This window comes from Solenopsis invicta, chromosome 9, assembly GCF_016802725.1.
Source record: "Solenopsis invicta isolate M01_SB chromosome 9, UNIL_Sinv_3.0, whole genome shotgun sequence".
Classification (NCBI taxonomy): domain Eukaryota; kingdom Metazoa; phylum Arthropoda; class Insecta; order Hymenoptera; family Formicidae; genus Solenopsis; species Solenopsis invicta.
The window spans coordinates 2968851-2994970 of record NC_052672.1 but is presented as its reverse complement, the minus strand read 5'-3'; the positions used below and the strand labels follow the sequence as shown (position 1 = coordinate 2994970).

The 26120-nt window shown below is 27.3% G+C and overlaps 1 protein-coding gene across 15 annotated transcripts in view; it reads left to right on the top strand.

Annotated features, from left to right (window-relative positions):
• Positions 1-26120, top strand: part of LOC105202593 (serine/threonine-protein kinase mig-15) — a 172735-nt gene that overhangs the window by 2632 nt on the left and 143983 nt on the right. For all 15 annotated transcript variants that reach the window (XM_039453405.1, XM_039453404.1, XM_039453399.1 and 12 more), the window contains exon 2: positions 14147-14212. In XM_039453405.1, the coding sequence (XP_039309339.1) occupies positions 14147-14212 (66 nt within the window). The remainder of the gene's footprint in view (positions 1-14146; positions 14213-26120) is intronic.

The following is a 26120-nucleotide window of genomic DNA, read 5'->3' as shown; positions in this document are numbered from 1 at the left end:
TACTTTGGGCACATTATCTCGTTTTATGTCAGTATAAAAAAAAATTTTTTTAAAGGAATTATTAGTTTTTACTTAATCGGCTTGGTGCAAATAAATTGACGAAAATTTCATAATAGTTGCGGAATAAGTGTAAGATGCAGGGTTGGCCTGGTTTAAACCAAATGGTTTAAACTACGATTTAAACCACAGTTTAAATCACGTGGTTTTTTAAAATTGCATTTTTAAATAAATATATAAAATTTTCTAGAGAAGTTCTGTGCCCAAAATGAGTGTAGTGTGAAGTTTTTATTTCTATAATAATAATAATTTTAAATTTAATGAAGAAAATTTTTTATTACATGAACAATATTTATAAAAATACAATTACAAAAAATTTTATATTCATGTATTACGTGATATTATATTAATATATAAATATTATATTAATTACATAAAAGTTATATAATCTTTGTAATTAATGAGTGTTTAGTAATTTATATAAAAAAACGACCTTACTAGCTTTTGCAGTCTTCTTAAATTTCTTTTTTAATGAAAGTTACCTGAACTAAAAGTAAAAAAAAAACATTTTAATATTATACAATAACAACAGATACGCAAACTTTTTATTTATAATTAAAATTACAATTTACAAATAATAAATTTTTATTAGTTCCTACTAAGATAAATTGGGGTATTATGGCCATACAGAAAAGATGGCTATAGTCTAATTTCTCCAGTAATTGTTAAATAATGAATTTTTATAATTATTTTGAAAGATAATCAATATTTACAGTATTTTATATGCGTATACTATTCGGAACAATTTTATTCTGAATATTATATAATACTTTTACTTTTTACTATCTACAAAATTTTGCATGTGTCCTCTAAAAGCTGCTTTAAAATAATTATAACGTCGAATAAATTACTGTTAAGCTATAATAATCAACGTTATGTATATAATAAAGGAACCTAAATTGTAACATGACTTATAATTTGTGCTTTTATCTTCACTATTTATTTAAATGCACTATGATCATCTTTTTCTTACAATTCGGCCAAGATGGTCCACTTTGTTTTTTCATACATTTTTTTTTAAATTATAGAAATCTGTTTTTTTTCTTACTTTAAAATAATTATAATTATGTTATTATTGCAATATCAAATTTTAAAATTTTTATGTTATTGAATAACAAAAACTTAGGGAAATGCTCGTTTGTGATTAAACACAAAGTATAATAATCGGTCAGATTAACGAGCTAAATGAAATGATTTAATTCAAGATTATTATTTTCATGTTATTATTGCAATATTATAATTTTAACTAACAAGGAAACACAGGGAAGTGTCCGCTTCAGATTAAAACGAGTTTTTAATATGTTGTAGTACAGATAAAAATAAGGGACACGTATTTTTTTATACGTGCCCATACGCACTTTAAGGGGGTGAAACACCCCTTTGAAGAAAATCGGTTTTTTTCTTTCGAAGCGTATGCGGTCGACACTATAAGAGATAGAAAAAAATGTTTTAAATGAAAGTTGAATGGCTCGAAGAGTAATTTATAACAGCGAAAAAAAAATTTTTTTAAATTCTTTTTAATACTTTCCCCCACCACTTACTTTTTTTTTCAAAATTTTTATTTTTTTATAAGCAAAATAAAGCTTATTTTATTACGAATTCAACGATATATGATAAAGTTACGATTCAACATTCCCATTTTCCAAAAATAATTAAAAACCTCTCTATACGCACGGTACGCGCACCCGTCCGCGCGTTTGTGCGCTACGGAAGTGACTCCCTCCGATTTCGACGTGTCTTTAATATGTTGTACAGATTAAAAATAAGGGACACGTATTTTTTACACGTGTCCTAATACACTTTTAAGGGTGAAACACCCCTTTGAAGAAAATCGGGTTTTTTCTTTCGAAGCGTGTATCGTCGAAACTATAAGAGATAAAGAAAAATGTTCTCAATGAAAGTTGAATGCATGTTTTTCTCGCATAAAATGACAAAAACATTTCGAGGACAGTCTGTGTCTAACATGAAAACGCAGACATTGAGAAAAACATTTACTACAAAATAAAACGACACTACACTAAAGAATAACAATAATTACGGTGTTGTAAGACATTAATTTTTTGTTTAGAAAATAATATGTAATTAATATAAGTTAAACATTTATTTACTGGTCTACATGATTCGACTAGAATATTTGTTTTCTTCAACATTTTATAAATAAGGAGACTTGGATTACAAAAAATTATTACTCACACATTCCGTACCTTCACTATCTAAAGCTCATCAACTAACAACAAGAGAAGTAACATAAAACTAATTAAAAAATTAGTTAGAAATTTCATCTTTTACACTGCATTTATACAATTCAATTAATGTGTTTATTAAATTCGATTAGTGTAGAAATATGCATAACCACGCTACTGGCGCGTGCACTTTGGGTCATTTCCTTACATACGTAACTCTTGAATCTATACATGTCAATATTTCTGAGACGTAAACATTCTATTTCAAGATAGGAAATGACCCTAAGTGCATGCACCAGTAGCGTGGTTATGCATATTTTTACACTAATCGAATTTAATAAACACATTAATTGAATTGTATAAATGCAGTATAAAAGATGAAATTTCTAACTAATTTTTAAATTAGTTTTATGTTAGTTCTCTTGTTGTTAGTTGATGAGCTGGCATTAGATAGTGAAGGTATGGAATGTGTGAGTAATAATTTTTTGTAATCCAAGTCTCCTTATTTATAAAATGTTGAAGAGAACAAATATTCTAGTCGAATCATGTAGACCAGTGAATAAATGTTTAACTTATATTAATTACATATTATTTTCTAAACAAGAAATTAATGTCTTACAACACCGTAATTATTGTTATTCTTTAGTGTAGTGTCGTTTTATTTTGTAGTAAATGTTTTTCTCAATGTCTGCGTTTTCATGTTAGACACAGACTGTCCTTGAAATGTTTTTGTCATCTTATGCGAGAAAAATATGCATTCAACTTTCATTTAAAACATTTTTTTCTATCTCTTATAGTTTCGACGGCATACGCTTCGAAAGAAAAAACCAATTTTCTTCAAAGGGGTGTTTCACCACCCCTTAAAGTGCGTATGGGCACGTATAAAAAAATACGTGTCCCTTATTTTTATCTGTACTACAACATATTAAAAACTCGTTTTAATCTGAGGCGGACACTTCCCTGTGTTTCCTTGTAAGTCACATATAATTATATATATATATATACATATACATATATATATATATATATATATATATATACATATATATATGTATATACATATAAAAGCTGTATATATGTGTTTATACTAAATATATAAAATTATAAGTTTTATTATTTATTACTTTACAAAATATTACATTCATTTTTAACATGAAACGTGTATAGCCAACTGTTCCATACTGTGGTCACTTTTTCCTTAAAATTTTGATAAGATGGCCAATGTTTATGTTATAATATTTTGTTAATATTTGATTTCTAATAAGTGTTTTCTTTTTAAATTCAATAGTATTATTAACTTTAAGATTCAGTGAAGTGATCAAATATTATTAAAAAATAACAAAAATAAAAATGCGTTTTTTGCATTTTAAAAAACTATGGCCATCTTGCCCGAGTTTACTCTATTTAATGCTTGAATCTATTTATTTAGCAATTTAAAATAATGTACAATATTGTTTCATTCCATTTTATTTCAATGTCGAAAAGATAAAAGATAAAAAATAAAATAAATAATTAAAAAACAGACAAATGCAGGGATCTCTTACAGTCTAAATGAAAATGTACATATATATTTTTAGAATATTATTAATTGTGTGTGTAGCAAAAACATGTTTTAACATTCTTACGTAAATATTAAAATAGCTTTAATATTAAATATTAAAAATGCTAAATATTATATATTGTAATTATAAATATTAAAATTGCATTAACATATAAAACAAGTTTTAAATTTAAAAAACCCTAAAAACCAGGTTTAAACAAAGAAATCTGGTTTAAACAAAAAACCTGATTTTTTAGTTTTTTTTTTAAACCAGGTTTGTTAAGTTAAAAAAAAAAGACCAGGTTTTTATTCAACCCTGTAAGATGGTATACGCAACAATTTTGTTGGAATAAAATAAAATAATATTTGTCAAAAGTTGGACAAATCCAAGTTTGAGATATAAATATGTTATAATTATTTAAAAAACAATTTGATTCTTTATTCTTTTTGTCATGCGTATATTTCATATTGCAATATTTTTACATTATTATAATGTAGGAATGATCTTAGCAATATCTTAGCTGTATTATGTATAAAATACTTAGAAATATAATTAATCTGTATTTCATATATATGCTTTTTATACGGTGTTTTATTAATAATGTAGCTAAAATATTTTTCTTGATTATTGAATAATTTTGTTTTGAAATTTACTTTGTAAATAAAATATATTACTATATCTAATGGTATGTATTTTTGTACTCTTATTTAAAATTCTTTTTATTTCAATCTCTCATTGGTATATTTTAATGGAATATAAAATTCAATCATAAAAAATTAAAGAAGAGAGTTTGAGAGTTTTCTTTATTATAATATATTTTTTCAGCATCTTATTTATATTTCCGTAGATACTCTTTTCTTAACGATAAGGATTATTTAATAATTAATTAATAATGTTCACAGTCAGAACTCTTTGAAAAATGCTTAAATACGTTTAAAACAATACGAATACGAGAAATATTTTATAATACTATAAGGTGTCCGCTATCTGGAAAATCTGGAAAATCAGGGATTTGAGACTGTACTCTCTGAAATAAGGAATTTTTTTGAAAATTTTATTGCCCGGAAATTTTAAAAGTTTTACTTCAAAATTTAAATTTTATATGTTTCTGACAAAATTATTTTTTACATTTTTTAAATATTTAATGATGGAAAGCGGAGTAAACGTGTTAACGGATATATTTGCTCTATAAGATAGCTGAAAAAATTGTGTAGTAGCTTAGAAAGTAATTCTTGTCGTTTTAAAAAATTTGTAAGTGTACTACAAGACAAAATTGAGCTAATGTGTAAAGGTTATAAAGGCTGTTTATGATAACCCCAGTTGAGTTGGTTTCCACTAGGGCTGAAAAATGTTAGACGTAACTCTCTAGTACCTTTATGATTCATGACAATGCTGTATCGTATTGCCTGAGTTAAGTTAGACCTCGTACTCAGCCGGTGGACTGCGTAGAATAGTCGAAATATGAAACAGTACGATTATAAGGCACGAATCAATTTTAAGAATAGAAACATCATGTATGTAAAATTAAATAAGTCTTTTGAATATATTTACAGTTTAAAAGAAAGTTCATATGGAAACATGCTCATTAATTCTCGTAGAAACGCTAGATTTTTAGGTTCTTGTATTTCAATTAAATGTTCAATGGAATTATATATGCTTTGCGAAAAACCAAATTCTTTGTTATAATATATTTGCACTTACAAATTAAGTCAAGATTATTTAGAACTTATGTTTAGTATTATAAGACAGCAATTTAGATGCAATAATTACCCTAGTTCAAGCAATTTCAAAGTGCAATGAAAAAGATTTTACTTTATATGGAATTGAAAGAAGATTTATTTGGAAACTGTATTTTATTATCAAATATTAATATATTTTACCTTTTCATTAAATTCAATTACGACGATAAATAAAACTGCCAGTAATGGAAAATAGATTATTAACTAATGAATCAAATTGTGATAATAAAAACTTAGAAATATATGATATTGCTTTGTATTGTAATAAAAATAACTCGCAGTTAATTACGAGATGCTCCCGCAGTATTATATCATACATATTAGGCTTTGCAGTACGTTTTTTAATAAAAGAAATTGTGAACAATGTGTCGACGTTTTAACAGAACTCCACTTAAATTCTTACGTCCATGATTTGATTTCCACAAAAAATAAGAGGCTTATTATTTTCTTTAAAAGATGCAATATTTATGTGTGAGGTTTATGAGAAACTTATACAAATAGCTATTATGAAATTTCTATGCAGTACATCGGCTGAGCACAAGGTTTAACTTAACTCAGGCAATACGATACAGCGTTGAGTTGTCATGAATCATAAAGGTACTAGAGAGAGTTACGCCTAACATTTTTTGGTCTTAGTGGAAACCAACTTAACTTGGGTTATCGTAAACACCCAAGATGATTCTAAAATGTATTAAAGATTGTTTATTATCTGCTTTATCTTTTCTTAATGATAATAAAAATTTTTATTTTATTTTTGTATACATTTCTGTTACGTTTAATGTTTAAATAACGTTTTACTGTAATCTTGTGATTATGCTTTTAAAGAATGTTAAAAGGCGTATGTGTAATAAAATAAATTTATTTTAAAGCTACATTCGAAAATTCTTTTACCTGGAATTTTGATAAAAACTGGAAACTTCTGAAATTTTCAGGGAATGGATTTACAAATTTTTAGTAAACATTTGTACTATTATAATGCACAGAACTTCTGTGCATTATACCGATTTGCATTTCACTTTTATTTACATAACGATTTTTTAATAGTAAAAATTATTTAAAAATAAAAAAAACGTTTATTAGCAGAATTCTTTCTAAAACTCATGTAAAATTGTAGATTTTTAAAAAATCCAACAAGAACTATGAGGAAACTTTCGGGACATAGTGAGACGCTACATGATTTTTTGACACTTTTTTTGCTGTAATTGCCAGAACTGTTTTATCTATCACGATTAAATGTTTTATTTATCAGAACTGAATATTGAAGATAAAAGTAGAATTCTCAATTAATGTGGTTTCACGAAATGATATGCCAGCTTCACACATACATTATTATGAATGAATAAAAATACTAAACATCGAGATTCTACCATGTACAATATCGATTGTTACAGAAAGTTTTTATAAACGTTTTAATCTTTTATATTTTATGTGCGATAATTCTGAAAGAATTCTGCAAATATATAAAATGTTGCAACAAAATGTCTAAATTATCTAATCTATCAGACAGTAAATTTATATATTCAGAAGCAAAACAAAAAATTATGATATCAAAATGTTTATTCTAAAATGATTGTTAAAAGTCACTTTTTGATAAGTTATGATTCATTTTTGTTATTTCAATGTTATTAAGATTGACTAGTTCTACTTAAATATGGCTTACGATAATAACAGATTGTTACGATTATATGTTCTGTATAATTGGATTATGTGATGACAATAATCATATTATGGGGATGCTGAATTGATGCAATTCCTGACATTTTTTTTGCAAACAATTTTTTTGAATTGAGTTTACAGAATTGAAAAAGCTTTTACACAAAATTTATATGTTAAAATATACATGTTAATTTTGGGTGGCAAGATTAATTTCATGATAATAACAACACAAAAAATAAAAAGTACAGTAATAATCACTCACATCTGCACTCATCTACACCGTAAAGCTGTTAAGCCATGACAATGTCAGTTTAATCTGACAGTTACAGTGCGTTGCATTGATGTCTGGGGTTTGATTTTTAGGCACTACGTTTTTTTTCTTAGTTATTTTTACGTTCATGACCGGATGCTGCGTCGACGATCACGAATGTATCGTAGTGTTAGTAGTATTTTAACAGTTAGCCTCTGTAAGCTCAGTTTGATCAGTCACATCTCTGAAATATCCCAAAAGAATATTTGATAATAAAGTAAGGCTTACTAAATAATTACTTTAAATTTAATTAAGAGAAAGTGGATTGGTAGATGGATGTTAGATAAGTATTATTTTGAGAAAGTAAAATTATTATTGGTCAATAAGAAAATATATTTTGTGAGCTGTTCTCCTTATTTACAGGTAATAATGAATAAGCGAAAGGATATAGTCAACAACGGAGTGTTTGTGACGACAGATATTTTATTGAAGATAAGCACAAATAAAATATTTAATATTTCACTAATGAAAAGAGCACAATGTTAAAGTAGACATTTTTCTCGTTGCGATAATTACACAGGTCTGCAAAATTGGGGAGGGGGGGTCTTGTGCTTTGAACTTTGAATCACGTTTCTATACGATTTTGATGCGCTGAAAACAATTACGTTATCCGTTTTTTTCATCACTCCATTTTTTAAATAATCGCAAAAACAATGTTTTTCGAACTTGACTTTTTTATGATTTTTTTTTGACTAAAGAAAAAATGATAGCGAGGTCAGCTTTACGGCATTTTACGCAGAAATGTTCCCACAATAAAAAAAATATTTTTTTGTAACTTATAAAAACGTTTTATGCAAACCGTATACAAAAACCTTTGAAAAAATCGTGAAAAATTATAAAATAATGATAAATTTTGAAATATAAAACCAAATAATTAAAAAACAAAAAATTTTACAAATTATTTGACTTTATGGGTATTATAACTCTCTGTTTCTAGTTTAAATCTTTTTTTGGAAAACTAATTTCCGACCATTTGTTAAAAAGTTATTGAATTTAAACCATAAATGCATCCCGCGAGCGTTACCTACGGTGCGCGACATCCTCTCGCGTCTGACGGACATTGAATAAAGTTCAAGAAGTTATAAAATTATACGAGATCATGTTATGTATAATTTTTCTGGTCACTGATGTCAAAAATAAACAAATTAAAATGGCGAATTCAATATGGAAGACAAAAATTTTTAAAATGCGTATAAATAACACAAAAATCGATATCTGATGGTTTTGCCTTTGATTACTGCTGTGTAATTACAATTGTTTAATTAAAAATAGCGGATTTAATATGACGACACATAAGTTTTATCACAAAAATTTATCGCAATAACTTAAAATTGTATTATTTATACTGTAAGACAAAACAAAAAAAAACATGCTTCCTTAAATGATTTTAGTGTAGTTTTCTTGCTGTTTCAAAATCTTTACTACTTTTTGTGACAATAGAAAATGTACATACAGAAAGGTGATTTTGCGTTATCCATCCTGTACCACGTGGAGGTATCATCTTATTACAGAATATGGCCTCTACGCCAGGAATATATTTACATTATCTTAATGCTAAATTTATTTTTAATTGCACATTTAAATATAATTTGGAATATAATTTTCTAATTTAATAAAAGCGAGCTCTTTTATTTTCAAAGTCCCGAGTCATTGACATTCTTTTGTAGTTTGCTTTCTAGGATTGATCTCTTTTAAGCGATCAACAGTAATCTGCCATCATATTTATATTATATCTACCCTGGTACCACCTTTCCATTTCTTTAATATTCTGATGAAATCGTTCACCTTGTTCTTCGCTAAAATCACCAAGATTATCGGGAAAATAATCCAGATAAGAATACAAAAAAAGAACTTTTAAACTCAAATTGCATCTCAAAGTTTGAAAATCATTTAGCATCTTTTGAACGATTATTTCATAATCTGCGGTTTTTGTATTCCCAAGAAAGTTTTCCACGACACTTTTGAAACTGATCCAAGCTTTTTTTCAATTTTGTTCATCGTCGTTTCAAACATTTGATCTTTCATCAACGATCGAATCTGAGGACCATCAAAAATTTCTTCTTTTATTTTCCCTTCAGACAATTGTGGAAATTTGGTCTGCAAATATTTGAAGCAATTGTTATTTTTATTTAGCGGTTTTACAAATTGCTTTATTAATCCCAGTTTAATATGTAATGGCGGTAATCTTACAAAATCTTTTTTGGATTGACCAGACTATTATATATCACATTTTTTGATCCGGGTATTAAATTTGTTCTAGGTGGCTATTTCTTCTTTACCCAATGCTCATTTCGTGCACGACTATCCCTAAAAATGGAAATTTAATGAAACAATTTGTGAAAGCGCTAAATAAAAATAACAATTGCTTCAAATATTTGCACCAAATTTTCACAATTGTCTGAAGGGAAAATAAAAGAAGGAATTTTTGATGGTCCTCAGATTCAATCGTTGATGAAAGATCAAATGTTTGAAACGACGATGAACAAAATTGAAAAAAGAGGGGAGGAGAAAGAGAGAGAGAGAGAGACAAAACCTTTGAAATATTTTTTATATATTAAGTATATTTTATATAATTTTTATTGTAACTTTTTAGTTTTTACAAAAAGTTTTAAATATAATAAATTTAAACATTATTTTTGGAATACTTTAAATTTATTAAGAAATGAAGTTATAGTACTTTAGATATTTAACCTTTAAATACACCGATCCTGTAAAATACGGAAACACATTTTTGGGCTGGGAGACTTTTTCAACTTTGAGAAGCTATAACTTTGATTACAATCAATATTTTTCAACGATTTTTTTTTAAACAAAAGTTTAAAATCTCAGGAGTGTGACTGCACAATCGGCATTGGCGAAAAATAATTTATTGTGAAGTTATAAAAGCAAAACCATTAAGCAAAAATGAGAAATTGGTCAAAAATCCACTTTTTTTTTTTAAATCATCTTCGCAACAAAAAACGTTTAAGGACTTTCAAATACGGCGTTTGAAAGCTAAAGAGTCACACTTTCAAAATAAAATTTGGCAAAGTCATTTAAAAAAAAAAATATATAATTATGTAACATGATGAATGAGGTATTTTTGGGCATCTAAAAATACACATTAAAAAAAAAATTATATCTTTGCAACAAAAAACTTTGAAGAACTTTACAATACGGCGTTTTAAAGCTAAAGATTTATACTTTCAAAAAGAAATTATATTCTTGTCATTTCTATTAACCCTTAAACACGTAAGTGGGTCTGAGAGACCCCATATGAAGTTTTGAACGCTTGCTATGTGAAGACGGAATGAGATAGGAGGTTTGGACCAAGACGTAAAAAAAATTTAAAAAATCCTCTTTCGATTGAAATGGTTGATTAACTTCTTTGGTCAACTAGAAGTCGAACGACACGGTAGCAAAGTTTTGTTAGGGTCAATGCGACCCATATAGCGTGTAAGTGAAAATTTTTTTGTGAGTATTTTACATAAAAAAACTGGACAAAATACGTTCGAACAGGTCGGTTTGCGAATGTTACTTGCATGTACTTTGTCTAAAGTTGGAATACTATAAAATGCTGTAGAAAAGAGAGTTTTTCCGAAGTATATCATGAAACACATCAATTTTCAATTTTAGACACGATTTAATCAAAAATACCTCATATTTGCCTTGTTACATAAGTACATTTTGTAAAAGAAATGACAATAATATAATTTTTTTTGAAAGTATGAATCTTTAGCTTGAAAACGCCGTATTGTAAAGTTCTTCAAAGTTTTTTGTTGCAAAGATATAATTTTTTTTAAAAGTAGATTTTTAGATGCCCAAAAATACCTCATATTCTCCATGTTACATAATTATACTTTTTAAAAGAAATGACTTTGCCAAATTTTATTTTGAAAGTGTGACTCTTTAGCTTTAAAACGCCGTATATAAAAATCCTTAAATGTTTTTTGTTGCGAAAATATGATTTTTTGAAGGAAAAGTGGATTTTTGACCAATTTCTCCTTTTTGTTTAATGGTTTTTCTTTTATAACTTCACACTAAATTATTTTTCGGCAATGCCGATTGTGAAGTCACACACCTGAGATTTTGAACTTTCGTTTAAAAAAAAAAATCGTAGAAAAATATTGATTGTAATCAAAGATATAGCTTCTCAAAGTTGAAAAAGTCTCCCAGACCTAAAAATGTGTTTCCGTATTTTACAGAATCGGTGTGTTTAAGGGTTAAAAAATGTAGTTATGTAACAAGGCGAATATGAGGTATTTTTGATTAAATTGTGTCTAAAATTGAAAATTAATGTGTTTCATGATATATTTCGAATACTATAAAATGTTGTAGAAACTCTTTTTCTACAACATTTTATAGTATTCCAACTTTAGACAGAGTATATGCGAGTAACATCCGCAAACCGACCTGTTCGAACGTATTTTGTCCAGTTTTTTATGTAAAATACTCACAAAAAAGTTTTACTTACACACTATATGGGTTGCATTAACCCTAACAAAACTTTGCTACCGTGCCGTTCGAATTTTAGTTGATTAAAAAAAGTTGATTAACCATATCAATCGAAAGAGGAGATTTCAAACTTTTTTTACGTCTTGGTAAACCTCTTATCTTATTCCTTATTATAGTCTTCACATAGCAAGCGTTTAAAACTTTATATTGGGTCTCACAAACCCACTTACGTGTTTAAGGGTTAAATTTATTTGGATGATTATGGTCAACGATAGTTCAAAACGATTTTTTAGTAACTTTCTAGTATTTTTTTAAAAGGTTGTAGGCATTTTTCTGTAATTTTTTAACGATTTTTTTATATGATTTTAATTGTGAGAATCGCAAACATTTAGTTATTTCAGAGTTGTTTCAGAAATGTTGTAGATATATTTTGTAACTTTTTATGAAATATTCCACTTTTCAGTTGAAATATTTTATACATCCCTGAAAATTTTGTTACTGATTAGATTGTATGCTGTTTTTATTGTTACAGGAGAATAAGGAACAAGTAATGATTAAAAGGCCATTGATTTGATATTTTATTATTATAAATTATAATTTATACTGATCTGTTTAGCATTGTTTTGAATCATGCTCCTTGCAATCATGCTTTACGCAGCAAAAAAATATACATGCTGTTTATAAAGTGCTTAACACTATATTATCTAAACAAAGTTACTAAAAAAAAAGAAAATTTGTCAAGTGTATGTGTTTTTCAATGAAGAAATTATACTAAAAGGTCAAGTAGTAATATCTTTAATTCTTAAGTGTGTGCGTGCGTGCGTGCGTGCGTGTGTGTGTGCGTGCGCGCGCGCGTATGTATTTTAGGTTTAGCAGATTGCGCGCTAGACGAAGATTAACGATCGTCATATACATATATCTCGCACGAACTTCCGGACCCTAATTATTACGTATTGTACATATACTATACATATAAATATTTCTATGGACTTACTTTTAATTGTAAATTTATTTTTGCAAAGTTTTTAATTATAAAAAATTTTTATCACTTATTTAATTTTTTTTTATTTTTATGTGTAAATATACACTTTTAATAGTGGGGACCCCAAACTTACATGTAATTTATTTACAGTACAGATTAAATTGTATTTAATTGTTAAAAGATCATTGAGAGAAGTGTTGATATTTGTGTTTACAATTGCATATTTAAAATAATAATGATTACGAACTCTATTTTTTAAATTACTGCTATACTGTTATTTTTATATTAGTAATAGTAACCTTATGTTTTATAATTTGATCATTTATTAAATATTTTCTATACATTACGAAAATTTTAAATATTAATTTAGTAAAATATCAAGATGGTAAAAATAAAATAAATATGTAGCAAAATATGTGTATTTACAATCTAGCGAGTGTAACTATTTTTTGTATTTATCGTTCTACCAATTTTGAAGAAATTAAAAATTTTTATGATTATAATCTTAAATTAATATTATAATTTTTAATATTAGTATTAATAGTAAAATATCAAGGAGTGGAGAATAAAAATAAGAAAAGTATTTTTATGCAGTAAATGCAATATTGTTATTATAATTGTAGTGAATGTAATTATTTTTTGAATATTTTTGTTTACTATTTATGTAATAATAAATAATTAATAGTTACATATAATTTTTACGGGTAAAATAACTATAAAAAATATATTTAGCACTGAAAATAACTATAAATTATAGATAAATTATGATAATAGCAATTATTTTTTTTTTTTAGTGATAAGCAACGGCAAGAGGATAAATTTGTTTGTGATTTTTTCTTTTTATTTTTTTTTTAATGTTTAGTTATGTATTCTGTTTATTCTAAGTGTAAAAAGAATAACACATAGCGGATACAAAAACAAACCTAGTATACATACATATATAACCGGAAACTGTTTTTGTTTTCTACTTATATTTAATATTGATTTGTAGTCTACCTTATTTGAAAAGTTTGAAATACGTTATTTTTCTTATTTTATTTTTTTTGCCAAATAATTTCTTTGTAAACTATTTCTTTTTCTTTTTATTCTTTGATTTTATTTTATTTTTATTTGTTCCTTTTTTGAGATTTCAGGAAATTTTTAATTACTGTTTCTTTTTTTGCTGGCGAAAATCAGAGAAGTTTATTCTTTAATGATAAAAATTGTTTTATGTTTCGAGAATTAACTGGTTGTTTGTATTTCAGGAGCCTGCTGGAATCTTTGAGCTGATCGAAGTAGTCGGCAATGGAACGTACGGTCAAGTTTATAAAGTGAGTACTCTGCAATTTGCGTAAAGTTACGATGCTATCCAAACAACTGTGATATTTTTAATCTTAGAAGGCCGCAGGGTTGTTTTAAATTACGCAGAATTTATCATAAATGAAAATTTATAAATATGTATATAATTGATAATCATTAACGAAATAAAACGCCATACCACTTTAGAAGGTAAAATAAAAATAAAATTTTATTCCTGTTGTACACTGCGAGAGAAGTGACATTTGTGACTGTAATTGTTTGATAAAATAATTATGAAAATAACTTAAGATTTCTATTTTAAGAGACGCGGTCGCGTCTTGTGCCAATTTAAAAAAAAAAAAAAATATATAAAAAACGCAAAGCGAGAAAGACCGAGCCTCTTTTACGCGAGTCAGCGAGTTCAAGCATAACGAGATTATCAAATCTCAGTAACGGCTGAACCGATCAAGTTCTGAGTAGTCTAAAATTTAAGTGATACTGTCTGTGTATTTTTATTGAAACATTTTCCTGTTCTAATCTAAGTGGAGGTACTTAATTTACAAAAGTTTCAATGAAATATGTAACATTTAATCTCAAAGAATTAAAGAGGAAACAGAAATGAGAATGTTTTATTAAAATAAAAAAATTTTAAACTACAAAAAATTGGCGTTGCTGTTTTACATTTTATTTAAATTATATTTAGACATCTAGCAGCGCTAATTTTTTGTAGTTTAAAAATTTTTTATTTTAATAAAACATTCTTATTTCTGTTTCCTCTTTAATTCTTTGAGATTAAATGTTACATACTTCAACAAAACTTTTTTAAATTAAGTACATCAACTTAGGTTAGAACAGAAAAATGTTTCAATAAAAATACACAGACAGTATTACTTGAATTTTATTTAAAAAGGAATTAAAGATACCGCTACTTAGGTTTTACTTAAAAAATAAATGTACTATTACTTGCATTTTATTCGTTAAAAGTAGTACAGCAGTTATAGGTATTACTGTAATGTTAGTAATAATAATCTCATATATTTATACACAAATATGAATAAATATTACAATAAATTGTGATAATTTCAAACATTAATATAATAAAATATCAAAAAGTGAATTATAAATAAAATAAACATTCTGTTAAATACAATTGTAATTATAGTAAATATAATTATTTTCTTGACATACTTATTATTTATTAGATAATAATAATTCAAAAACGAGTAAAAGAAAAAATAAATAATGAAATAATTTGATGCTATAGATGTTTGTAGGCATCAAAATTATTAAATTGATTAGCAATTTAATTTGTGATATTACATTTCTAGTTACTTAATAGCTGCGTTTTAACGTCTAGCAAATATGCGGCGCAGGGAAGTTTGAGGGAAATTTGTAAATGTATATACATTTACATAGAAAATTATTATTAAGCATCAAAATCCACTTTTGACCAGTATAGCCATTTTTGTGATTTAAATATGTAAAATTATGATAATTGTAATCACTTTTTTCTCTCAGTGTGCTAGAGAATCTTTAGAGATTCTGGCCACAAGATAGACAATTTTTGATTGGTCCATTGTTTTTAACAACTTGTGCTCAAATTTAAATTTTGATAATTTTATGAATTTAGGTAGGAAGAACGAATACATGATAAACTTTAGAATATTTTTGTATTTTTAACATTTATTGTGTATGGGCTTTCTGTCCTATCTTTTAGATGATAGAACATTTTTTTTCTTCATGACATTGCTACTGTTTGAATGTCAGAGTGTACGTCAGTTATGAGGTTATGGAGTGAAACAGTAGATATAGAGGGAGACAACAATATATATTATCTCTTTTTTGTTTTGCCAAAATTGCTCATCAAACTTTAATACAAAGGGTGCGTTCCATTTGGACGCTTACACGCTTTAAGCGCTTATAAGCGGCGCTTTCATTGTTCTATTTGGCGCTACAAGCGCTAACAGATTGTTTAATGACATTATCATTGACGTCATTATTCCCGCTCACATACGCTTTTTCCATTGAGGTAAGACAGCAAAAGCGCGAGCGTTCATGTTTCAAATGTTTCAAATGAAACGTGAGCGTTTACGCTTATGACTTTCTTTAACTTTGTTGAAATTAAAAAAGAAGATTTTTCTGATTCGAAATTAATATTAGTTTACCGCTATTTGTGGCTTATATATTTACTTGTGAGTTTGTTTGGGACCAGGTACTTGTTTGTCCATTACAAAATTTTTGCAAGATTGTTGATGCAATTACTTATAAATTTGTGTTATTCCACTTTTGTTAAGATTTCTTTTTTATATTTCGATTTCATTTTTAGTCTTTGAACTATGAGGAAACTTCTGTGGGGCAATTCTGTGGTACATGTGAAAATATGACTTATGATAAAGTAAAATTTTTTTTACAAGATGCAGAAAACAATGAAGTTTTCTCTATTTTAGTGACTTCAGAGGAAGCAAAACGTTTGGAAACAGGTAAATTTAAATTGTTATGAAATTAATATTGCCAAATATTTAAAGTTAAACGATTGGCTAACTCTACTCGACTCCCGATGGTTCATTTGCACATCGTTCATTGTCCACCACCACTCACAGCGGCCGATGCATAGAGATTTTCCATTGGCCAAGCGTGTGAGTGATCTGTGGGCAAGTGAACAGTGTGCAAGTGAAATACACCCCTATCGATTCACCGACTATATTTTAATAAAAAAATATTAAAAAAAAAGAAAAAAATAAATAAAATTTAGTTTATAAATAAAGTTTAATTTCTACATATAAAAAAAAATAAAAATTAAAAAAAAATTTTGAGAATTAAATAATTTTGGTAAAAGAATTAAAATAAATAAAGTTTAGTTTATAAATAAAGTTTAGTTTATAAATAAAGTTTATAAATAAAGTTTAGTTTCTATATATGAAAAAAATCTCTATTGCGTGCGAGTTGTGTTTGTGCGCGTATGTGTGTTTTTGTGTTAGCAGACGGCCAGAGAATTGACAATTGTCACGCACACGCACGCATACTCATGCGCGCACTTGCACTTGCACGCAGCGGTGCTTTTCAATCGGCGAAGAAATCTCGTTCAATTTCCGAATTCTAGTTGTACTTGCCGGCTTTCTAAAAGTTAATATTTGTTTTTATATATATTTAATTCTGTAAGATAAAATTATTTGCGCAGTTGGAAGAACTAGAAAACATAACATAAATATAAACAAACTGGAAACAGTAGTTAATGTATTCACTCCAGAAATGTTATTAAGCACTAAGATCCAGGTTTGATTGTTTTAAGATGTTTCTTTATTTAATTGTGTTTTGATTTTCTTAGAGTTATTCTTTTTTTATTATATTGTAATAGTTTCAACATCATCGGTGTAATTGGCTGGATGCGCGATTGGTTAATTATCGATTTCACAGTGGCATGACGACCTTTTCTGTGATATTTTAAATTAACGAGTACACGTCAAAACGACGTAAAATAAAGAAAATTTTACATGCGATATTTCTGTGAGAGAAGGATACTGCGTATCTGAGACTCCTATGTACGTTTAAAATTTATTTTTAATATAACATTAAAATTTGTCGAATCGATTTTGTTTTTTTTTTGTAGATATATTGGTTTCACGATGACAATGCCTTGAATACCATCGTTTTCAATAATCTGCGGAGTTATCGAAAAACTCTAATGCAAATTATAGACGATATTTTAATAGTTTTGTACAAATTACTATCAATATAAACTCGCGAAAAAATAACTTTAACTGTCTGAAAGCGAGGTTGTAATGCTTTTTATCATTATGTCGCGTTTTTCTTAAAGTCATAATGCTGAAGCTATAGTAAAATTTTTCAAAGTTTATATTGTCCCACGACTATAGTTTTGAGAATAAATTTTAAAACAATATTCATTTTGACATACTGTACTAAAATTAATTTAATATACATATTTGTTTTATTTTGTATTGTAACATTAACGTAAACGGAAGTTCTTGTAACATTGATTATAAATAAACAAAATAAAGAAGGGATCAATAAAGTTGTTTATTTACTTCCTGTCGAGACGTGATGCAACGATAAAAAGTACTGCAACTTTGCTTTTGGACAGTTACAATTATTTTTTCTGCATTTATATTGAAAATGTTGTATGAAATTATCGTACGTACACTTTGTAGGAGAAGAAAATTACTATATTTTAACTATAAATTTATATGTAGTCATTTTTGATGCCAACTATATATTTATATTTTTAACCGTGCAAATTATAATTATTAATTGTTATTACGTGAATAGTAAGCGAATGTTTAAAAAATAGTTATTTTTACTATAATTATGATTGCATTTATTATATGAAAATTTTTATTTTTACCAGCTATATTATCTTGATTGATGTTTCTTGATATTAATATTTGAAATTATTATAAATTATGTCAAAATTTTTTTATTGTTGAAACCATAAACATAACATTATTATTAATGTTATAGCGGTAACTATGAAAATGCTTGTTACCATAATTCTTTTATCACGTAATTATAGTTATAAATATCAAATACTTTTTTCAGTGTATATCATCAACTATAATCTGTAGTTTTTTGTTTATTTACTTTAGAATTTTTTGATAATTCCGGGAGATTTTAGAAAGATTATTGAAAGCGATTAGTCACTCATATGATTTTTAAAATCTAACAAAAAATTCTTTCCGTATAGGTGTTGTTTAACATATTTCAATGTATTGCTTAAGATATTTTAGAACTGTACTTCGTATATGAATTGCGCGTCTAATTTTTGTGTGTACTTCAGTTTTATTATGCTTTCCGTTAGTAATCCGTAACTCTTATCTATCAGGACTTACACTGCTCACACCACATCTATGTTTTCCGTTTAAGCGTGTTATCGCGAGTCTCATATCCGTTCCATCCTCTGTCCCCGTTCCGCTTCATAGAAATCTAAACCCGTACTTGCGTTACACACGTGGGCAACTTTCGTGTTTGATGTAATACGCAGTGTGGCGTTGCATTCTTGTGATCTCTCTTGTCGTTTCACGTCTTTGAATCGCACAAGGCAAGCGTCGGCTCTTCGCCTTAAGAACATCTCACGACGAGCGTTCCTCTTGTTGCTGCGTAAAAAAAAGACGGAAAGATAATGATTTTCCCCTTTGTATCGATAAACGGACCCGCGATTGAATTAGTGAGCTCAGAAGCGGCGTGAGTCACGTAGCAGGAATGTTTGTAGGAAATAAAAAAACCGCCTTTCTCCGTTTAAATCAAGTTGTTCTTGCTCTTGTCGGATTCAATGCTTAATATGAGAACATTGAGACGACTGATGCTCTTACATCGTTCTTCAAGCTCGTCAAGCTCTTTGTTCCTTCATGGCAGATGTCATTCTGAGTTCACAATTCTTTTATTTTTCATGCTACAGGTTTTGGTTACAAGACGTTGGATATAGAGAGGAGGTGAATAATATATGACAAGAAAAAAAAATAGGTTAAAAGCAACAAAGAATTAAGGAGAAGAAATAATGAAATGTTTAGATTACAAATTCCAAAGTATTGGTCACGAAAAATTTTTTAGTATAATCATAATAGTAGAAATTAAAACCAAATTTTAGAAATAAACTACAAATTTTTTTTACAACCAATTTCTTTTACATAAAAATAATTTCCATTGAAATAGGAAATAAGCATTTTTTTACCTTTATATCTTATTTACGTATTTGAGAAATAGATTTATAAAATTATATTAAATAAAAAGTTAAAAAATGAAAGATATAAAGTGAAAGATATAAAGTGATATAAATAATTTACTTTTCTATCTCGCTTTTTTATGTTCCTTAAAAATCAAATTACATTAGTGATTGTTGATTGAATTGCAATTGCGATTGGTGGTTAGCGATTATTAATTACCATTACTCAAGCACATTTACTATTGATTAGCAATTGTGATCGCTATAATTGTGATCTGTATATTTCTTGTTTGAAACAAAAGATATCCAGCAAAATGTCAGCAATATTACTCTTAGGGCGATGTAACGACGTATACCTTTGCAAGATTTAAATTTCTGTAGCTTTTTATATTTTGTTTTTTTTACTTTAAAAAATTAAAGAGTTTATTTCTTTTTTATTATTTTGTTTTATTTTTATACTTTAAAAATCGATGTTATGACAGTGGAATTATTATCGTATTAAATTATTATACTTATGAAGTATTATGGAGTATGAGATACCCCATATGATTTGCCATGTTGATTTTTTTCACCTTGTTTGCGGAAAATTAATTAACATTAGCAACGTTTGTAGAGACGAACATTGTCGGCTGTTTGTTGTGCTTCTAGAATACAGTGAGAAGTTATAAGGATAAACAGGGAAATTTGGTAGCATCTGTAATGTGATTAAATTACAACACTTCATTGATTACGATTGGTTGCTGACTGTACTGTGATCAATAATTTTAAATAGAGCATTTTTTAAAGAGTTACTAATTTCAGTAGGTGGCTGCTTTGCTCTGATTGATTAAAAATAATTGCCAATCATAATCGCAATCTATTTACTAGTATAATTTGACCTTAAGTGTAAATGGATCGTAGTTTACATAAGCCTTTAATTTAGATGTAAAAGAATGTGTTAAAGAAGAGAAGCGAAATTGAAAGATTTTATGTGACCGCGTTACATGTGTTAGATTTTATCTAATTAAATATAAAGGAAAGATTACGAGAATATGATAATTTTGAAGAATTTAATGTTTTTTTTGGAGAATTAATATTAGCAATAGGAGGTATCCCACATCTATCGGGATGTAAAGAAATAAATGTTACAGTGGCCGAGTTGCACGGAGAAGATCTTTATTCTCACCTGTTAACAAAGAACGAAGAAGACGATGATTCACTTTGAAAAAATTCTTCTGGGCGAAGTCATTCTTAGGAGTATATCTTGATGTAAAAAAAGAGTTGTGAGGAAGAAAGACAGAGAAAAGGGAACACACGACCGCAAAAAATTGTGTAACGCGCGTCATTAACGTGACTAACAGAATGAACTTTTATTTTAATGGAATTAAAAATTGTAAGAAATAGTTATTATGACGATTAAATTTGAGAAAATTTATCGCTGTAAAATATGAAAATGGTGATTGTGCACAACTAAAATTGAATAGATGAGATTCAATTGAAATAAGAATTAACAGAATTTCTTTATCATAAAGGAATGTCTGTATATTTTTGTTGATTACATATATAAATCGGTATGAATTTTATAAACAATATGAGTAAAAAATTCTCATTTTTGAAGAACTACAAACTTATTTAGTTTTTACAATTGCTGTATTAAAAGTAAGTATTGTATAAAATGTCTTATTATCTCATTCATTCAGTGAGTAGAATGGAGTAAGGTTGTCGAAATCGCACCACTTTTGACATAATGACTTATAACTAAGAAATTATGAGGAATATTTTTAATTTTTTTTATAATAAAATACAACATTCTCTTTTTATATTTATTTTTTTTTAGAGATTTATGTATTGTCATAATTTTTTTAATGATTTTTAAGAAGTCTTCATATAGTGCGATTTAGGTTTCCTAAATTCAAGGGGCCAAGGCATGCAAGTCTTTAAAAAATTTTAGTTTGATCGCATACATTGGGGTTTTCTTTTATCTCCAAATTATACGATTAGTCTCCATAATAATCAAGATGTTTTCAATGTCTATGCCGGATATATATGTATGAGAAGATATATAACACAATTTTTGCCATTTTTAATTAATACCAAGATTATAATAATTATTGTAAATTGTTAATATTTATGTAGAATACAATAGAATTATTTTTTCTTTTTATTTTTGTTAAAATTCAAAGAATGTCAGCTGTATTTAGTTTCAGTTAAATTAAAAAATTATTTATTTTTATTTAACAAAAATTATTTTGGAACGGAAAACCGTCTTTACTTTCTTAAAGTTTAACTTATTAATTATCAATTTAAAATTAATAAAATCTTATATTTATTTTTAACAAAAATGACTTTGAAAAAATCCTTTTTATCCACGTTTTCTCTATCACTGTTTATTGCAAAATATCTCTTATGTTACGACTTTTTTGATCTTTGTACAGAAAAATTCTTTTTTTTTAATTTTTAAATGATTAATTTAAAGAAAAATAATTAAAATTGATGCATTACTACCCGAGACAGAATAAGCAACAGAAAACGCCGAGTTAAAAATATCCAAAGATATATATAGAGGGACATTTTTGAGGTGTTTACACTGAAAGTTAAGTTAAAACTATAATAAAATTATAATAAAATATATTCTATTTGACAATCATTTTATATATACTCAAGAAATTATATTTTTGTTTATATTCGAAATAATATGGTATAATCTTGCTTATATATAATTTAATTTTTCTTAAAAAATTTGATAAAGTGAGTTATTAATTTTATAGAAAAATATCTTTACATAATATTTATTAATCTTTATTTTATCTGAAAAATTGTTGTTTTACATAATGGGCAGCCTTTGTTTCTGTATCTTAAAAAATTTGAGGACAAAGAACATCTTACTTTATAACGATATATGTATATCTTGTGATTGAGGTTGGAGAAACTTGTTCATCGTTGTTCCTTGAAGAAGAAAAATGAACGATTGTGATATCGAAGGTTATTAGAATTATTATCATTGGATGGCTTGCCACTATATTTAAAAAATAAGATTGGATTATCACTTATCGAAGTGTCACATTCAACGGTTTTTTATAAACACTGTTTTTGCTTGTTTTTGATTATTGATTATGCACTTTAATTTTAACAACAATTTGGTGGAGAATGACTTGGTGCAGTCGAAAAGTCGTTTCACATAAAAATTTCAAATTTGAATAAAATTGTTATTGCTTCTGTCTAAAAAATTTTTTGCTTGTTTATTGACTTTTAATATTTTGGTAAATTTGATAATCTTAATGTTATCAAAATATTATTGATTTTTATTTTAATATTATACTAGTTATTTAAAGAGTATCATAAATATTTTGATAATATAACAATAATATTGAAAAATTCTAATTTTTAGTTTAAATATATTATTATTTTTTATTCGATATTTTTTTAACTTATAAAAATTATTATTGAATAAAAAAAAATATTTTTTTCTTAGTGAAACTAGAATATAAAATGTCCTTATGTAATCAAATTATGTCTATTTAACGCTATAAAATATGATTTTAATATTTAATAATTTGTAAATAAAAATATTTTTTTTTAAACAAGAAAGTTTTTTTTTCTCTGTATGTATGTACTATGTAGTTTATGAAAATAACATATGAAAGAGAATGAGTTTTTGCAAATGTTTTCACTGTGTTGCATTTCGGAATTTTGACAGGGAATCGTCGAGCTATCATTGACGTGAATCGAAGAGACGAGCATCTCGTAAGCTCTTTCTCTTTTGTGTCATTAATTAGTTTAGATAAGCTGCGAGCAGGAAACAATTTCTATTCCATTGTATTATACATCGCATACGATAAATTGTGAGAGAGATATTCGAGAGCCAGAGTGGTACATGAGTTTTCTCTCTCTCGTAAACGATATTAAAATGAAAGTTGTTTTGTGTGGCACAATTAATTTTCACGTTGCGTCCGCGCCCAGATGATACGGCTACACGTTTAATGCGCTTGTTTGCGCCTCTATTGTAAAGATCGGTGCACTTATTCGCGATGAATGAATCGCAGCGGAAGAGAGATTCTTGTGCATAGGGCTGTGCACAACCGGCATTAGTGTTCTTAACCTGAAAAGATTTTTGACAATTTTGGAGAAAGACGGTTTTTTCCTGGTTTTTTTTACAGTTTCTTTATTTTTGTCTTTTTAATATGCCATCTTTATTTTGTGTGTGTGTGCGTGTGCGCGTGTGTGTGTGTTCTCTATATCAATAGTTTAAAGATTTCTTTCACATTTAAGAGCTTTGTTAAGCAATTCATCGATAAAGTCTGCTATCATTATTACGGTTGTACTTTTTTAATATTTTTCGAAAAAATGGAAGAAAATCGGTTTTTTCTTAAATTTTATTTTTTCGGAAAATTAAGAATGTTAGCCGGAATGCATCAGAGAAGATTTGTATGCGCAAATTTTGCGTGCTACCGTCGTCGGAAAGATGCATTTCTATTGCGCTCGCGCGCGTGATAACGGCTGCTTTCCTCGTGTGTGTATGGCACGCTGGCACGCTCGTACTCTTTGAACACTACTTTTGTGCCACACGGAGTGAACGGAGGGCGAGGGGTGAGCGGAGAAAGAGGACGATGACCCGCTCTGCCGATGATGGCACAGAATGGGCCGAACACGCGTATGCGTGAAAACTTAAGTGCGACAACGAATGCACTATCTCACAATCCGATTTATATTGTTTTACAGTTTATCAGAATCGATGTGATAAAACTCCATGATATTTAAGAGAAATTCGATGTGATTAATTTGCTTTTGATGTCATCGCCGTTGCTTATTTTTGAGAAAGAGATTAGAATAGATTGTAATCGAAACATCTGCTTTATATTAATCGTAATGAAACGTGAAATAGGTTTTTTAAATTGAAACCTGCATTGCTCTTTTGTGAAAATTAATTGAGCCAACGCTTTTGTCAACGAAAAGCAAATCTTGCTACGCAAAATGTAAAAGTTAAGGAAGAAACGAAACGAAATGAATGTGCAATTGCAAATATGCACAGAGTGAAATTTACTGGAAAAGAGCACGAGCGCGATATAAACAGCATATATGTTAAAATTGCAGAAGCCTATAAAGATTCAATCTGTGTAAGAAAAAAAAAACAAGAGAGAAAAATCGTCAGTACTGGCATAGGCCACCTAAAGCGGTACTTCCTCATTTTTTGGAAACTAAACATTGTGTTGTACTAATATTTACTGATAAGAACATGGTTTGCTTAGATAAGAACCTACAGTACATACATTTATGGCTTTTATCTATATAAAATTTGCTAAATACGAATTTTTGAAAAACGAGAATAAAATTTGTGTAATTTCTTTGCAAATTGCACAGTTTAAATAAATGTGTACATTATTGATAATAAATATTGGATTATTTTACGTGTTTACAGCCTTTTAAAACTGCTTTGTTTATATTTTTCATATTTATCTTATAGTGGTTTGAACCATAAATTCTCTGTGTAGCGTAAACCGTTAGAAGACGGAAGGGGATGGTGGAATATCATTTTGTTTTTTTAAACTAACTCTATAAATATTAACGCGACACAATTCTTATCAACATCAGTTTGTCAATCATAGAGTTTTATCAATTACTTTATAGGTAGAAGTTTATCGGGTATACAGAACGAATGTAATTTACAATTTATTGAAGAAGATGAAAAGGACGCGTTTGTGAGATAACAAAGAGGATCATAGAAATACTAATAACTAATGTTGTAAAAGGCATTTTTATAAAAAGTTACAAATTAATGATTCTTTGCAGATCTTACTAATAAGGGTTACAAAATAAAGTTTTATGAACATTTTATAAAATAAAGTCGTCTATTATAAGATATTTTTTTAAAGGTTTTTAATTTATTTAATTTATACCATTATAATTTCTATTTTCATATCCAAATTATAGTAAATATATGTATTTAAGTTTTATTTTAGCATAATAGTTATACATTGTTGTATATGAAATTTTGTATATCAAAATTGCTAATTCAAAAAAAGGGTTCTTAATATAAGACAAAGATTTTTTTTATATGAGATCCAGATAACATTGGTTAGAGATACCGGTAGAATAGTGTCCAACTTAATGCGAACATATTAATAAAAAGGTAGAGCAATTAATTATATATTAAGAGTATGCGTTAACTAAAAGTATATTTTTTTGCATTTTATGTAAAAAGTTGTTTACTAAATTATTTTATAAGGAAATAGATTTCTGTTTCTTTAGGATAAAAAATTAGTCACTATAGTAGACTACTACTAATACTT